At 40.9% G+C, this 16,737-nt stretch overlaps 1 protein-coding gene across 2 annotated transcripts in view; it reads left to right on the top strand.

The window, feature by feature from the left end:
• BEND6 (BEN domain containing 6) overlaps positions 1-16,737 on the top strand; it is a 63,354-nt gene that overhangs the window by 33,998 nt on the left and 12,619 nt on the right. Inside the window, exons 4-6 of one of the 2 annotated variants that reach the window (XM_061397804.1) lie at positions 5,623-5,843; positions 7,338-7,530; positions 9,450-9,586. In XM_061397804.1, coding sequence (XP_061253788.1) covers positions 5,623-5,843; positions 7,338-7,530; positions 9,450-9,577 — 542 coding nt within the window. In that variant the 3' untranslated portion in view covers positions 9,578-9,586. Of the gene's footprint in view, positions 1-3,414; positions 3,448-5,622; positions 5,844-7,337; positions 7,531-9,449; positions 9,587-16,737 lie in introns of those variants that run through there. The other variant, XM_061397805.1, reaches the window with a different exon arrangement.

The raw sequence follows: 16,737 nt of genomic DNA, 5'->3' as shown, positions 1-16,737 counted from the left end.
AAAGAATATGTGAAATACTCTCTTAAGGGTGTGATCAGCAAAATCCAGACTGTGGGAAACCCTACAGGCCAAAGGACTCAAATTTCTTCAACTAACAGCCTGGTGTGCTGCAGTCCATGCGGTTGCAAAGAGTCAGACACAACTGAGCGACTGAACAACAACGAAAAACAACTATCAATCACAAGGAAAAAACTAGAAGAGGGAAAGGAAAAGCATAGTTTGTAAGAGACAGCAACGGATTGTGTTAGCGTGTGTGCTTAGTTCTGTCCAACTGAGCGACACCAAGGAATGTAGCCCTCCAGGCTCCTCTACCCATGGAATTCTCCAGGCAAGCATACTGGGGTGGGTTGCCATTTCCTGCTCCAGGGGATCTTTCTGACCTAGAGAGCCAACCTGCATCTCCTGCATCTCCTGAATTGGCAGGCCGATTCTTTACCTCTGCACCACTTTGGAAGCCCAACAAATTGTAATATGTGGACTTTATTTGGATTCTGATTCAAACAAACTGAAAACAACAAAGACAGCAGCAAGGAGAAATCTGAACATTTGCTAGTTTTTTAATGGTATTCAAAAACGATTGCTAAGTATTTCTGGTTGTAACAATGGTGTTATGGTTTTATGTATTTATATATATATATATATATTTTTTTTTTTAATTTCTGACCGGTGATATACACGAAAATATTTACAGATAAAATGAAATGATGGCTGTGATTTGCTTGAAGTAATTTTGCAGGTGAGGAGAAAGTGGATGGAGGTACAGGTGTAATGAGATTGGCTATGAGTTGGAATACATGAGAGTTTACTATTTTGTGTATATGTGTTTAAACATTTCCATTAAAGGTTAGAAAAAATATGTATACAGGGAAAAAGAAAGCTTACTTGTGGAAAGATGTTTAGACTGTATGAAATATGTGAGTGAATATTTAATATGAATGGCTTTCTAAACAAATAAATAGTATATTAGGGAAAAGACTACTACTTTTAACTGAAATAAAAACTTAAAATATGTGTCTGCTTATAAAACATACTAAAATTAAAATAAACACTCTAAGAAAAATAATTGTAATTGATGACAAATTAAAGGTTAAAGTGCTTAAGACAAAGAAATTAATAATAAAAGCAAAGCTAATACATTGTGCTTATAGTGTAGTAGGCACTCCTATAAGCACTTTACAAAAGCCGTCTGCTGCTGCTGCTGCTAAGTCGCCTCAGTCGTGTCCAACTCTGTGCGACCCCATAGACGGCAGCCCACCAGGCTCCCCCGTCCCTGGGATTCTCCAGGCAAGAACACTGGAGTGGGTTGCCATTTCCTTCTCCAATGCATGAAAGTGAAAAGTGAAAGTGAAGTCGCTCAGTCGTGTCTAACTCCTAGCGACCCCATAGACTGCAGCCTACCAGGCTCCTCCGTCCATGCCGTCTAGCATATTATAAAATAGAAAAAGTACTAACATTCCTTGGCCTAATAACTATCTCATACGATAAGTTCAAATAATCAATCAATAAATATTTAACTTCACAATAATAAAATAATTGCAATTTAAGTTGTACTAAATTTTTTAATTTATTTTTTATTGAAGGATAATTGCTTTACAGAATTTTGTTGTTTTCTGTCAAACCTCAACACGAATCAGCCATAGGTATACATATATCCCCTCCCTTTTGAAGCTGCCTCCCATCCCACCCCTCTAGGTTGATACAGAGCCCCTGTTTGAGTTCTCTGAGCCATACAGCAAATTCCCGTTGGCTATCTATTTTACATATGGTAATATATGTTTCCATGTGACTCTTTCCATACATCTCACCCTCTCCTCCCCCCTCCCCATGTCCGTGAGTCTGTTCTAAAATTTTAGCTATCAAAATAGTGAAGATCATTGTTAATAATGAACATCTCTTGTTGATAGTGCAGTGACTGGTTGACTTCATACCTTACTAGTGGGCATGTAAGTTGGAAAATTCTGGAGAGCCATTCAACAATATTGACTGAGTCTTAGAAACATTCATACCTCTGAGCCTATTGTTATGCTTTCAGGAATTTGTAGTTATCGATATGCTCAGAGATACATATATAGATGTCTCTGGTAAATGGTTCATAAGAATGTTGTCTATAATCAAGAAAAATTGAAGCAACTTAAATTCCAAAAAGAAAAAAAAAAGGAGCATTTAAATAAATTATAGGAATCAATACCTTGAAATATTAGGAAATCCTTAAAGTGTATGTTTAATTGGAAAAGAATGAATGTGTGTGTGTGTGTGTGTGTGTGTATCTGAACCACTTTGCTATATACCCGAAACATAGTAAATCAACTATTTGTTGATGGTGCTCAGTCACTAAGTCGTGTCCAACTCTTTGTGACCCCATAGACTGCAGCATGCCAGGCTTCCCTGTCCTTCACTGTCTCCTGGAGTTTGCTCAAATTCATGCCCATTTAGTTGGTGATGCTATCCGACCATCTCATCCTCTGTTGCCCTCTCCTCTTTTTGCCTTCAATCTTTCCCAGCATCAAGGTCATTTCCAATGAGTTGGCTCTTCACATAAGGTGGCCAAAGTGTTGGAGCTTCAGCTTCATCATCAGTCCTTCCATTGAATATTCAGGGTTGATTTCCTTTAAGATTGACTGGCTTGATCTCCTTGCAGTCCAAGGAACTCTCAAATTAATCAACTGTACTTCAATAAATAAATAAATAAAGTATAATTAAATAAAAATAAATAATATTCATTCTCCTAAAAAAAAAGAATGAATAACTGACACAACAGGAATCAATCTCAAAACATTATGCAGAACAAAAATCAGACCAAAACAAGGAGAATATACCACTTGTATCCATTTATATGGAATTCTAGAACAGGTAAAGAAGTCACATTAGTCGTTGCTTTTGAGGTGAGTCCAGGAATTAATTTATTTGGAAAGAACATGAGGCAACTTTCTGGGCAGACGGAAACATTCTATGAACATATTGGTGTGTGCTAATTGGGTTTATCCTTTTGTCAAACTCATCCCCCTATACCTACTTTTATCCTGTTCAGACTTCATATAAGATCTTACCTTTGATGCTAAGCAAATTACACCTCAAAAGGTCATATTTTCCAAGATTTAATAAAATAGGTAAAATATTCGATGTATGATCTTAACTGAAAAAAAAAAGAACCATGATACAATGCTCTGGATGTAGCACAGTCCTAATTATACAAAAGAAAATGTACGATAAAGATACAGAGATAGAATTGGCAAGAAGGATATCTTCTGATGAACATGTACAGCTTTCATTATTAGAAAAAGCGGTGACTGTTTTCTAAAACCCACTTTATACGGAATTCCCTTTTTCTCCTTACAGTCTAGCTTTGGCCTTCTTGCAGTTCCTTAAATACAGACCTTGTGTTTTTGTGTTTCCTATGCTCCTGATGACCTCCAGGTATTTAGTTCCTGCTCAGCCCGCAGCTCTCAGGTAACTCTTGACTGCCCCAGAGAAGCCCTCTGTGCCCCTTCCCTTAGAGGAGAGGCTGCTTGCCTCTCCTCAGTGGTCTTAACAACTGCAATTTTTCATTTCTTTGCATGCACCTTGAGTTACCCAAACCGTAAAGTTAAGTGCACTGTCTTCTAGATGGCCAAGTCTGCTAAGACACCTGATACCAACTGCAAATTTAGGGGTTTTCAAAAACCACTCTCAGGCTCAGTAATTTGCTAAAGACATTAAATTCACCAAAACCTGTGATACTCATGGTTATACTTATTACAAGAAAAGAATACAAATTAGAACTAGCCAAAGTTGGAAGAGACCTATAGGGCAGAGTCTGATCAGTTTCCAAGTGAAAAATTTCTGTCCCCAGGACCCATTACCTCCTAGTCTTTACACGTTACAACAATACACACAGAGGATTGTCCACCCAGGAAGCTCTCTGAGCTTGGGCATCCAAAGTTTTTAAATGAAAGTTCATTATGTAAGCATAATAGATTGATTGACTGCTCACAGGGTTGAACTCAGGCTCTAGGTCTTTCTGGCTTTCTGGCCATGGCCAGCTTCTGCCCTAAGACTAGGCTGTATGATTGTCCCCACCCTGAGAAACTCCTAAGCATAAACATAAATCAGATGTGTTCTGAGGGGCTCACTGTGACACTCCTGATATAGCTGAAGAAATTCAAGGGTATAGAGATTACTTCCCAGGAACTGGGGGGTGGTGGGTGGGGGTTAGGGCTGGCAATCAGATTTCTTTCTGAGCAGGCCAAATGCTTACACACAGCACTGTTAGGTAAAGAGTGCTCCCCACCTGTCCCAGTTCCAAAAGGCTAGGACCGCATCTAGTTTTGCTCCCGGTTTCATTCCTTGCGCCTAACAGAGTGGTGAGCAAATGTTGAGAGTCGGTGTAACATTGTGGTTTACAGCAGGGGATGGGCAGAGTCCTAATTTGAATGTTGGCTCTTCTTTTCACTGAGTAGACCCTGATGGGTTATTTAACCTCTCATTGCCTCATTGTCCTCATCTATAAATTGCGGGTAGTGATAATATTATATTAATACCTTTCTTGGAGAATTGCAATGAGGAGTAAATGAATAAACATCAGTGAAGTTCCCAAAATAGTGCCTGGTGCAGAGTAAAAACTAGCTAAATGTCTGATATTATTAAGTGCTCAATAAGTAATTGCTGACAGAGCACCTGGCTATCACATGAGAGGTGCTTAGCAAATGTTAACTGAAAAATATAGAATAAGATTTTCTTCTTTAGCAGGTTTTTTTCTATTATTTTTCTATTAACATAGTATTAAATGTGTTGATTTGGACATACCATCACTATATCTGATGTTCAGGTCTTTAATCATCTATAATTCTAAAGATTATGTAGCTCAATAATATGCTTAGAAAAGTACAAAAAACTTCCAGTCTTTTCGCCTCTCTACCAGGCATTACCCCCAACCACAGAGTGAGGAGTTGAATTAGACAGGGTTCAAAGTGTCTTCCAGCTCCAACAAAATGTTATTTGTCCTTAGGAAACAAATTAGATAAAACAACAGAGAAGACCATTTTACATGGAGGCATGAAACCTATGAATGTGTAAGTTTCCATTTAAAAAAAGGAACAAAGAACATTCAAGCTGACTACCAAAATCCATCTGTTATCTGTGAACACATAGATTTGAATTGTGGCCATAAATTTTTAATAATTTGATGTCATTTGACTCCCTGGCAAATCATACACTAAGATTATAGAAGATTTAGTGAGAAACCTATTTATTTAATCTTGTCACTTAAACTGGCCTGATGGAAAGTGATACAATCAGTAATGTCTCCAAACAAGAGATTAAGCACCTTCAAGTAATACCATTAGCAATTAGAAAAAGAATCAACTTCTAAAAACATTTTTTTAGTTACAAAGTAATGCATATATATTCGGATACAACAACCAAATGATTTAACACTGATTTACTATTATTCAGCAATTATTAAATTATTGAATAATAAAAAGTAAATGTGTTCCAATCACTGTTCTTACCATGTTTATTTTCCAGATGTAGCAAGTGTTAACAGTTTGTTCTATACACTTCTATACATAGACACACAATAAAAAATACGTGTCTATGCTGTTATGACAAGCATCTGTAAAGTGCTACCTGTTCTTGCCATTTCAGTGTTACCGCAGGCCGTCACTCAGTTTGAAGAACTGGTCGGTATGGCCGAGGCACTGCTCAAGGGTGGAGGAACCCTGTCCACATCCGCATCCACCCTCTGGAGAGCAGCGAATAACTCCTCACCAGATTCCTTTGCTTCTACATGCAGTAATTCTAACTCTGATTCCAGTTCACCCATCTCCCTGAAAGCTGAGGAAGACCATCAGACGGATGAGAAACAGGTCAGCAGGGAGACTGTCCCATCTTTCTCTGGGGTGCAGTTACAGGCGAAATGAAAATCACAGAACAACATAGTCATTGTCTTATCAGATCACTTTATGGAACTTTGGGTCAGTCATAATATTCTGATGACACAAAACAATTTTTTTACAATAAATCTAATATCTGTGAAAAATATCCAGTTTAGAAAATAAATGGTGAACAATGATGAAGTTATTAAACTAGAAAATTCTTAAACCAGTGAGAAAAGGACAATTGTGCATTAAAGGTTATAAAACTGTATTATTGAGACCAGGTGAATTTCAGCCTGTACATGCTGGCTGAACACAATTCTTTGTCTTCTTTACCAATTTCTCTTAATCAAGAAACACAAGCTAAAAATACAAGTTTTGTTAGAATCAGCCTGGGAAAATATGCCTTCAAGAGCAAGTAATAACTGTAAATGCTCACAATCTAGCTTTCAGAACACTTGAATCTTAGTGTACCAGTTTCCTCCTGCGATGTAACAGGATCCCACAAACTGAGTGATTTATTATATTACAAACTCAGATGCTATAAACCCAAGGTGCGGGCTACTTCTTTCCTTTCTAGAGGCTCAGGGGAAGGCTCTGTTTCCTGGCCGTGTGGGTTCTAGAATTCAGTCTCTTGTGGCGCTACAGCTGAGCTCCCTGTTTTCTTGTCAGCTGTAACCTGAAGGATGTTCCCACATGCCCCGATTCGTGGTCCTCCTCCACCATCTTCAAAGCCAGTCAGAGCAGGCAAACCTCTCTCACTCTCCGAGTCTCTCCTTCCTCTGTGTCTTCTTTCTTGGCCACTCTTCTGCGTTCAGAGGGCTCACGTGAGCCCTCAATAAATGTTAGCCATTTTCTTTATTATTATTAAACACATTGCGTTCTTATTATATACCAGACACTGCTAAGTGTGTGTATATATTTATACACGTAAGATTATATATGTACGTGTGTATGTAAATATATATTCATACTTGCAATAAAGTACATGGATTTTAAGTGTAAAAAAGGTAAAATGTAAAAACTTCTCATAATTAGATTGGGCCTTTATGAATAACCCAGCATACTCTCCAGCTTTCCCCATCTCAGGGTCCTTTAATGACTCCTGCAAAGTTGATTTTCCCATATGGGGTGACACATTCACAGGTTTCGGGGATGACGATGTTGTCCGTGGGCCATTATTCTGTTTAGTAGGAACGGTTGAGGGTGGAATAATCCTTAAAGCACCAAATCCAGATTACATGACAAGAATTTGAATACACTTTGTAACAAATACCTCATACATATTGGGAATCTATCTCAAAAATAACATCTAACTCTAACCCCTGAGATATATATATATATAAATATATATTAAATATATGGGCATCACCTTAAAGAATGTTGATTTTGTTTTCTGGTCTGTATGAATTCAATGAATAATATATTTCTTCAGATACTCCTTTCCTTTTTCAGTTTTTTCAATTCTTATTTTTAATTTTTCAGTTCAAGATTGAAAAATGGCAGATTGCACGTTGCAACAAGAGCAAGCCTCAGAAGTTCATTAATGATTTAATGCAGGTGCTTTACACAAATGAATACATGGCCACACACAGCCTGACGGGGGCAAAATCCTCTACTTCAAGGGACAAGGCCGTGAAACCAGCTATGAATCAGAATGAAGTTCAAGAAATTATAGGTGATATGATTGCATTATATTGTGTCACATGAATCTGAAATTAGTTTACCATTCAACATTTGGTTGTTCTTTCATTACCTTTTTTTCTTCAGATTTATTTTTCTATGAGAGAAATATCTCGGGGTAGCCGAAACCTCTTAGGATACATGGTGAATTTTGTGGAACAACTTACATTAAAAGTGGTTAGTGGGACTTCCTTGGTGGCCCAGTGGTTAAGAATCCGCCTGCCAATGCAGAGGACGCAGGTTCGATCCCTGGTCCAGGAAGATCCCACATGTTGAGGAATATCTAAGCCCAAGCGCCTACTGAAAAATACACTGTGTGCCGCCACGACTAGAGAAAGCCAATGAGAGGCACCAAGAACCCAGTGTGGCCGAAAATTAATTAGTTTAAAAAATTTTAGGTGGTTATTAAAATAAAAATGAATTCTATATCACTGAAAAATTTGAATTCATACAATTCATAGCTTTAGAAGAGTAAAGTTTCAAAATTCACTCCAACAAAATTTTAGTAACTGTTCATATCTTGTATTCTTTTTCTTTATTTTGGTTAGAAATGTCCCTTATCTTTTATTCAGAAAAATGAAGGTTAATGTAACCATCCTACCTACAGTTTTTAAGTTCATCTCCTTAAATATAATAATCTAGGTTATCAAGTAACAATTTTAAGTACTCACTGAATCCCAGCTCTCTGTATTTTGATAGTACTTCATTTCTTGGTTGGAAAATAGTCAGTTGGAATCTGCTTGTTTCAGCTGATGCTGGGAATGGGTAAAAATAAATTCTCAGCATTTTGGGTCAAGGGCACGTGATATTCAGAACAAGCAACAAGGGTTAAGCTGGGTGGTACCGTAGGAAGACTCATACATATGTTCTCAGTTTATGATATAGACCTAGTTATCTCTTGCTTTGCTTTGGAAAATCTGCCTATATAGTCTGTTTAAATATCTCATGGTGTGTGGGCTGCTTTTTCAAAATGGAGGCCAAAATTATAATGTGTGGTATTTGGTGTTTTATCTCAGTTCGTATCTTAAGATGCAAAGGCCTGATAATGTGGGTTTTTAATTAATTTACTTGTTTTTATTCAAGTATAGTTGATGTATAGTATTACATAAATTATAGGTGTACAATATAGTGTTTTGGGGCTTCCCAGGTGGTTCCATGGTAAAGAATCCACCTGCCAATGCAAGGGAACACAGGAGATGTGGGTTCAGTCCCTGGGTGGGAAAGATCTCCCACTGGCAACCCACTCCAGTGTTCTTGCCTGGAGAATCCTATGGACAGAGGAGCCTGGCCAGCTATAGTCCATGGGGTAAAAAAAGCGTCGGACACGGCTCAGTAACTGAGCAGGCACACATGCAATATAGTGTTTCACAGTTTTTAATGTTTATACTCTATTTACAGTTATTATAAACTATTGGCTCTATTTCCCAGGTTGTACAATGAACGTGAAAGAGAAAGTTGCTCAGCTGTTTCAGACTCTTTGCAACCTCATGGATTGTATTCTCCAGGCCAAAATACTGGAGTGGATAGCCTATCTCCTCTCCAGGGTATCTTCCCAACTCAGGGATTGAACCCAGGTCTCCCGCATTGCGGGCGGATTCTTTACCAGCTGAGCCACCAGGGCAGCCCAAGAATACTGGAGTGGATAGCCTATCCCTTCTCCAGGGGATCTTCCTGACTCAGGATTCAAACCAGGGTCTCCTGCATTGGAGGCAGATTCTTTACCAGCTGAGCCACAAGGGAAGCCCATATAACTTACTTTATGCATAATCATTGTACCTCTTATCCTCCCAGCCCAACATCACCCCGCCCCTACTCCCCCACTCCCCACTGGTAACCACTGGTTTGTTCTTTGTTTTTGTGACTCTACTCCCATCTGATAAAATGTTTTTCTGTGTTTTGTTGTTGTTGTTACAGGAATCACAAAGCAATTGTTTCCCAGCACAGACGACGTTTCAATCAGGAGAATGATAGGGCAAAAGCTAAACAACTGTACCAAGAAGCCAAATTTAAGCAAAACTCTGAACTCTCAGGATATTAAGTAGAACTTCTCGGTAAGTCTTGTCAATCTCTGTAATCCTTTCAGTGTGGCAAGAAGATGCAGTACCTGTACCATGAGACAGCCTTTCCCAAACACTCTGCTGGAGGAGACCAGTTGGCTGTGCGAAGCTGATGAGTATTCCTGGGGTGAAGCAAAGACAGGGAAGGGGATGTAAACTTGGGAAATGCTGGGTCAGGTACACAGATTCTCCTCTCCCAGAGCCTCTCAAATATTCTGATGCCCTTTAAACACGCCCGAGTGCAGCGGAAATCTCTAAGAAGGGCATATTGGGTATAGTGTTTCCCAAGTGCATTTCACTGAGGAAGTTTTATTTTTCTTCACATCTTAACTATGGGTGGAGCTAGAAGGGAGCCAGGGGAAAGACACATGACAATTTAGGAAGTGTTTCTCTAGAATAAGGGGGGTACAGACCCTTGGGAGGTCCCTGAGGCCCGTCACTGGGGCTGCACTTACAACGCTGAACAGAGAACAAACCGCTGGTCGAGGGTCTCCTCTACCATCCCATCCTGCTTCCCAGTGTCTTTAAATCTTTCAGTCAGTTGTTACAGTTTGTATTTGTGAGATAAGTATTTTTTACCAATATATTTGTATTAAAATACTCAAAGGAAGAACTATTTGTTTTTAGTGAGTTCTAAAGGAAATTCACTTTATGATCAGGCCTTGCCCTAGGCAAGAGTGTGATGTGGAATTGTGTTTGCTTTACTAACTGAAAGTCTTGGCCTTTTCACCTGTCCTCATTCTTCCTCTTCATTATTTTGATGGAAAATACATGACACATGTGCACTGTTATGCTTTTAATAACTTTTTTTTAAAATAACTTTTAAACAGAGTATATGATAAGCAAGTGAGGGCAGGTTTTCCTTCCATTTTCTTTACTTCTGCCTTTGACTTCCACTTTGCCTGCTCTCTGCCTGATTTCATCACCTTGAGACCATGTCATTTGTCTTTTTCTTCTGACTGTGTTTTAAATAGATGTGGATATGAGTGTAATACAGTGATGCCCCCATCCATCACTGACTACCACCTCATCCTCCTTGAGGGTCCCTTACTATGTTGCTGTACATTTAAGGCTACCTCTGCTGAGGGTCAACAATAGTCTCTCTTCCTGTAACAAAACAAAATGACCAAAACACCTACTTATAATAGCTGCAGGGAAATTCTTTCCCTTGGCTCATACATACTGGCAGACCTGCCTGAAGAATTTATAAAAGGTAAAGATACTTGTATCCTTTTTCTCCCCCGGGGATTAAAAATTTCAGTAGATGGTGAATCTCACAGTCACCCAGTTAAGAGCTAATTGCTTAAAAGAGCCCTTGGAACTTCTTGGGTTTTTTTTAAAATTTATTTTATTGAAGTACAGTTGATTTACAATGTTAATTTCTACTGTAGAGCAAAGTGATTCACGTATATATATACATATATATATATTCTTTTTTGTATTCTTTTCATTATGGTTAATCCCAGGATATTCAAAATATGGACTTCTTTTTTGACATGAGGCTCCTCAGTTGTATCATGGCCAAGTTCCCCATCTACGGGTCATGTTACCAGACCTCCAAGTCATAGGGCTGTCTTTTGGAGCACATAATTGTGTCTCAGAGCTCCGCAAAGCATTTTCATATCCTAACTCCTTCCTGTTTTATATCCCAGGCTGTGAGGGTAGGCATGGAACTCATATCTGATAACAGCAGAATATTGAAGAAATTAAAGTTAAAAGGTTTTTCTATCAGTTTTGCTTGCACTTGCCAGCCATAAAAATCACCTGGTGATGACATTAATTAAAACTGAAAGGAAGAAGGAATCTTTTGTTATGAATGCAGGAAACTCTGGTGCCTCCTGCCCCTGAGCTTGGGGGCCAAGATGCTTGGAATAGAAATGCGTATATTTTGAATCAGAAGTAGAGATAAACAGTAGAATGGGATTTTTGTTTAATTGGCAGATACCTTTCATTTGAAGTATAGGCTCAATCCAATTATTTCAAAAGGACTGAGAAAATTCACTGGGAAAGACAGGGTCACAGAAGCCCTGATTCAGCCGTGCTTGATGAATGAGTCAGATACAGCACCACCTGGTGGAGCACTGCTACACTTACAGCGCCACCTGGTAGAGCACTGCTACACTTACAGCGCCACCTGGTGGAGCACTGCTACACTTACAGCGCCACCTGGTAGAGCACTGCTACACTTACAGCGCCACCTGGTGGAGCACTGCTACACTTACAGCGCCACCTGGTGGAGCACTGCTGCACTTTTCTCTTTTTGCTCATTTGATGGGTAGGAACCTAAAGTGACTGCGTTTACTCAGGCAAACCATACTCCTCCTCACCATGCCTTCAAAAGTATTCTTTGGAAAAATCATTGCTCTCCCATTACTGCAGTAAAAGCAGTAGATACTTCAAAACCATGTAGATTTCTATGAATTCCAATATATCTAGGAAACCCAGCAGGCCTACCAGGGCTCTGGTAGACTGTGGCCCCCATGCAGGACTGAGCTCCCAGTGGCCCCCAGCTTGGATTTGAGAAGACAAACATTTCCCAGCTCAGACTCGTCTTTGTAAGAATAAGAGCTAAGCCCATCCTGCCACTTTGAGTCCATCCCCTCTCACTTCCGTGACTTGTCTGCAGCTCTCACTCTGCCTAGAGCTTCATGTTGCCAATCTTTCTGACCTTTCTCCATTGTTTTGCTTTTTTCTTACAAGAGCTGTAGAACATTTTATCTATAAGGATTACAGAATATTAGACCATCACCTCTGTAACATTCCTCGGTGGTCAAACAGCCTTCTGAAATGTCCACGGCTGCTGCAGTGTATATAATCTCTACCATAATATTACATGTGCAGGTAACTTCAAGGTGATCTAATACAGCAGTGCTCAGACACGATTGGGAGGGGTTTTGTCCCCTGCCCCTGAAAGGGGATATGTGAAAATGTCTTGGAGGCCTTTGGGTTAGAGAGGCGCCAGGGATGCTGCTATACATCCAACAATATACAGGACAGCCCCCATAATAAAGAATTACCCAGTCCATCTGTCAATTCTGCCTAAGTTGAGAAAGTGAAAGTGAAAGTTGCTCAGTTGTTTCTGACTCTTTGCGACCCCATGGACTATACAGTCCATGGAATTCTCCAAGCCAGAATACTGGAGTGGGTAGCCTTTGCCTTCTCCAGAGGATCTTCCCAATCCAGGGATCAAACCCAGGCCTGCCATCGCAGGCAGATTCTTTCCCAGCTGAGCCACAAAGGAAGCCCAAGAATACTGGAGTGGGTAGCCTATCCCTTCTCCAGGGGATCTTCCCAACCCAGGAATCAAACCAGGGTCTTCTGGACTGCAGGCAGATTCTTTACCAACTGAGCTATGAGGGAAGCCCAAGGCTGAGAAATCCTGACGTAAATGATTTCCTGGTCACCAGGATGATAGAGTAGGAAGACCCTGAGCATACCTCCTCCCAGGGGCACACCAAGATTAAACCTGTTTGCAGACCATCTATCAATAGGAATGACCTGAAGACTAGCAGAAAGGATCTTCTACAACTAAAGAGATGAAGAAGGAACCACAAGAAGAAGGGTGGGAGGGGTGGAGACATGGTATAGTCAAGACCCAAGTAAGTAACCAATGAACAGGAGGATAGTCACAATCGCAGAGGTTCTCCCCAGGGAGTGATGGGTCCAAGACCCATATCAAGCTTCCCAGCCATGGGGGTCCTGGCACCAGGAAGACAAGCCCCCAGAATATCTGGCTTTGAAGGTGCAGCTTGCATTCAAGAGAGCTAGGGGCCTGTAGGAAATAGAGACCCCACTCAAACAGGGTATGTGCAGAATCTCACACATTGTAAGTCCCAGTTCAGAAGCAACAATCTGAAAGAAGCCTGGGTCAGACTCACTTGCTGCCCTTGGACAGCCTCCTGGACCAGTAGGAGGCAACGGGGACTTCCCTAGAGACAGAGACACTGGTGGCAGCCACTTTTGGGAGCGTATTCTACCGCAAGGACACTGGTGCTGGCAACCACCGTTTTGGAGCCCTCTCTCTAGCCTATTAGCTCCGGGACTTACCCACCCACCAGCCGGTCACCACTAGTCTTGGCACCCCTCAGGTTGAACAGGGACCTGGCCCCACCCTCTAGCAGGCTGGCAGAAGCCCTGGTACCCCCAAGGCCAGAACCAGCACTGGGAGCCCTGGTCCCACAGCCAGCAGTGCCAAGATCACACCTCACTCCAGTGGGCTGGCACAAGCCTCAGCCCTCACTGGGCCCCACGGGACCTGCCCTGGATCACCTGCAGCCAGTTTACCAGGATCCTGCCTTGCCCAGTGGCTCAGCATAAATCCCAGGGCTCTGCAGGCCTGGCAGCCAGCTGTGCCAGGATGTGGCCCCTTCCACCAGCAGCCAGTAGCTTCTGCAGGAGGCAGGGCCTGGCAGCCAACTGGACAAGGGAGAGTCCCATATACCAGCATGCCCACAGCATGCCCCACCACAACAGGAGGGCCCACTCAGCCTACCTGGGGCACCCTGATAGCGCACAAGGGGCGTGCACTACTGGTATGCACAGCGTGTCTCCCACAGAAGTCCACTTCTCCAAAATCTGGATGGAAATGTAAGCAAGGGAACTTCTATTCCACTGTCAGCCACCTTTTCAACAGAAACTATGCAGGCCAGAAAGGAGTGGCACAGTATAGTTAAAGTGATAAAAAGAGAAACCTAAATCAACATAGTCCACCCATCAAGGCTCTCGTTGACGTTTGAAGGAGAGATAGTTTCCCAGACAAGTGCCGCACTCTTTAGTTCCTCTTCACTTTCTGCCATTATATCATTTCCATATCTGAGGTTGTTGATATATCGCCTGGCATCCTTGATTCCAGCTTATAATTCTTCCAGCCTGGCATGCTATATGATGTACTCTGCAAAGAAGTTAAATAAGCAGGGTGACAATACCCAGCCTTCTCATACTTTTTCCCCAATTTTGAACTAGTCCATTGTTCCATGTCCCATTAACTGTTGCTTCTTGACCCGCATACAGGTTTCTCAGGAGGCAGATCAGGTGTTCTGGTATTCCCATCTCTTTAAGAATTTTCCAGTTTCTTGTGATCCACACAGTGAAAGGCTTTAGCATAGTCAATGAAGCAGAAATAGATTCCAAATTTCCTGGAATTCCATTGTGACCCAATGAATTCCATTGTGACCCAACGACTCCATTCTGTAATCCAACGAATGTTGAAAATTTGATCTCTACTTCCTCTGCTTCTTTGAAAACCAACTTGGACATCTAGAAGTTCTTGGTTCACATACTCCTGAAGCCTAACTTGAACAATTTTGAACATAACCTTACTAACATGTAAAATGAATGCAATTGTACCCTACTTGGAAAATTCTAAAAAAGAGCATTGCCCTTTTTTGTAATTGGAATGAAAACTGACCTTTTCTAGTCCTGTGACCACTATTGAGCTTTCCAAATTTGCTGTCATATTGAGGGCAGCATTTTAACAGCATCATCCTTTAGGATTTGAAATAACTGGAATTCCATCACCTCCACTAGCTTTATTCCTAGTACTGCTTCCTAAGGCCCATTTGACTTCACACTCCAGGATGTCTGGCTCTAGGTGAGTAACCACATCATTGTGGTTATCCAGGTCATTAAGACCTTTTTTTTTTTTTTTCTGGTTGAGAGACAACTTTTCTTAAAAACATGTAAAACCACTCCCACTTGTGAGTTAGTATATCTACACTATTACCTTTAATTGCAATCTACTGTTTCATGTTATACATCACTATAGTTTATTTATTTTTTATTTCTATTTTTTTGTTTGTATTTTAGTTTACTTATTTTTTAATTGTAGGATAATTGCTTTACAGAATTTTGTTGTTTTCTGTCAAATTTCAACATGAATAAGCCATAGGTATACAATATATCCCCTCCCTTTTGAACCTCCCTCCCATTTCCCTCCCCATCTCACCCCTCTAGGTTGATACAGAGCCCCTGTTTGAGTTTCCTGAGCCATACAGCAAATTCCCGTTGGCTATCTATTTTACATATGATAATGTAAGTTTCCATGCTACTCTTTCCATACATTTCATCCTCTCCTCCCCTCTCCCCATGTCCATAAGTTTATTCTCTATGTCTGTTTCTCCATTGCTGCCCTGCAAATAAATTCTTCTGTACCATTTTTCTAGATTCTGTATATGTGCATTAGTATACGATAATTATCTTTCTCTTTCTGACTCACTTCACTGTGTATAATAGGCTCTAGGTTCATCCACCTCACTAGAATCAAATGCGTTCCTTTTTATGGATGAGTAATATGTGTATATGTACCACAACTTCTTTATCCATTCATCTGTCGATGGACGTCTAGGTTGCTTCCATGTTCTAGCTATTGTAAATAGTGGTGCAATGAACAATGGGATACATGTGTCTTTTTAAATTTTGGTTTCTTCAGGGTATGTGCCTAGGAGAGGGATTGCTGAGTCATCAGATCAGATCAGTAACGCAGTCATGTCCGACTCTTTGCAACCCCATGAATCGCAGCATGTCAGGCCTCCCTGTCCATCACCAACTCCCGGAGTTCACTCAGACTCACGTCCATCGAGTCAGTGATGCCATCCAGCCATCTCATCCTCTGTCGTCCCCTTCTCCTCTTGCCCCCAATCCCTCCCAGCATCAGAGTCTTTTCCAATGAGTCAGCTCTTCACATGAGGTGGCCAAAGTACTGGAGTTTCAGCTTTAGCATCATTCCTTCCAAAGAAATCCCAAGGCTGATCTCCTTCAGAATGGACTGGTTGGATCTCCTTGCAGGCCAAGGCACTCTCAAGAGTCTTCTCCAACACCACAGTTCAAAAGCATCAATTCTTTGGCGCTCAGCCTTCTTCACAGTCCAACTCTCACATCCATACATGACCACAGGAAAAACCATAGCCTTGACTAGACGGACCTTTGTTGGCAAAGTAATGTCTCTGCTTTTGAATATGCTATCTAGTTTGGTCATAACTTTCCTTCCAAGGAGTAAGCGTCTTTTAATTTCATGGCTGCAGTCACCATCTGCAGTGATTTTGGAGCCCAGAAAAATAAAGTCTGACACTGTTTCCACTGTTTCCCCATCTATTTCCCATGAAGTGGTGGGACCGGATGCCATGATCTTCGTTTACTGAATGTTGAGC

The sequence above is a fragment of the Bos javanicus genome, chromosome 23 (genome assembly GCF_032452875.1).
Source record: "Bos javanicus breed banteng chromosome 23, ARS-OSU_banteng_1.0, whole genome shotgun sequence".
Lineage (NCBI taxonomy): Eukaryota > Metazoa > Chordata > Mammalia > Artiodactyla > Bovidae > Bos > Bos javanicus.
The sequence above is the reverse complement of the archived record's forward strand: the minus strand, read 5'-3'. Positions and strand labels throughout refer to the sequence as shown.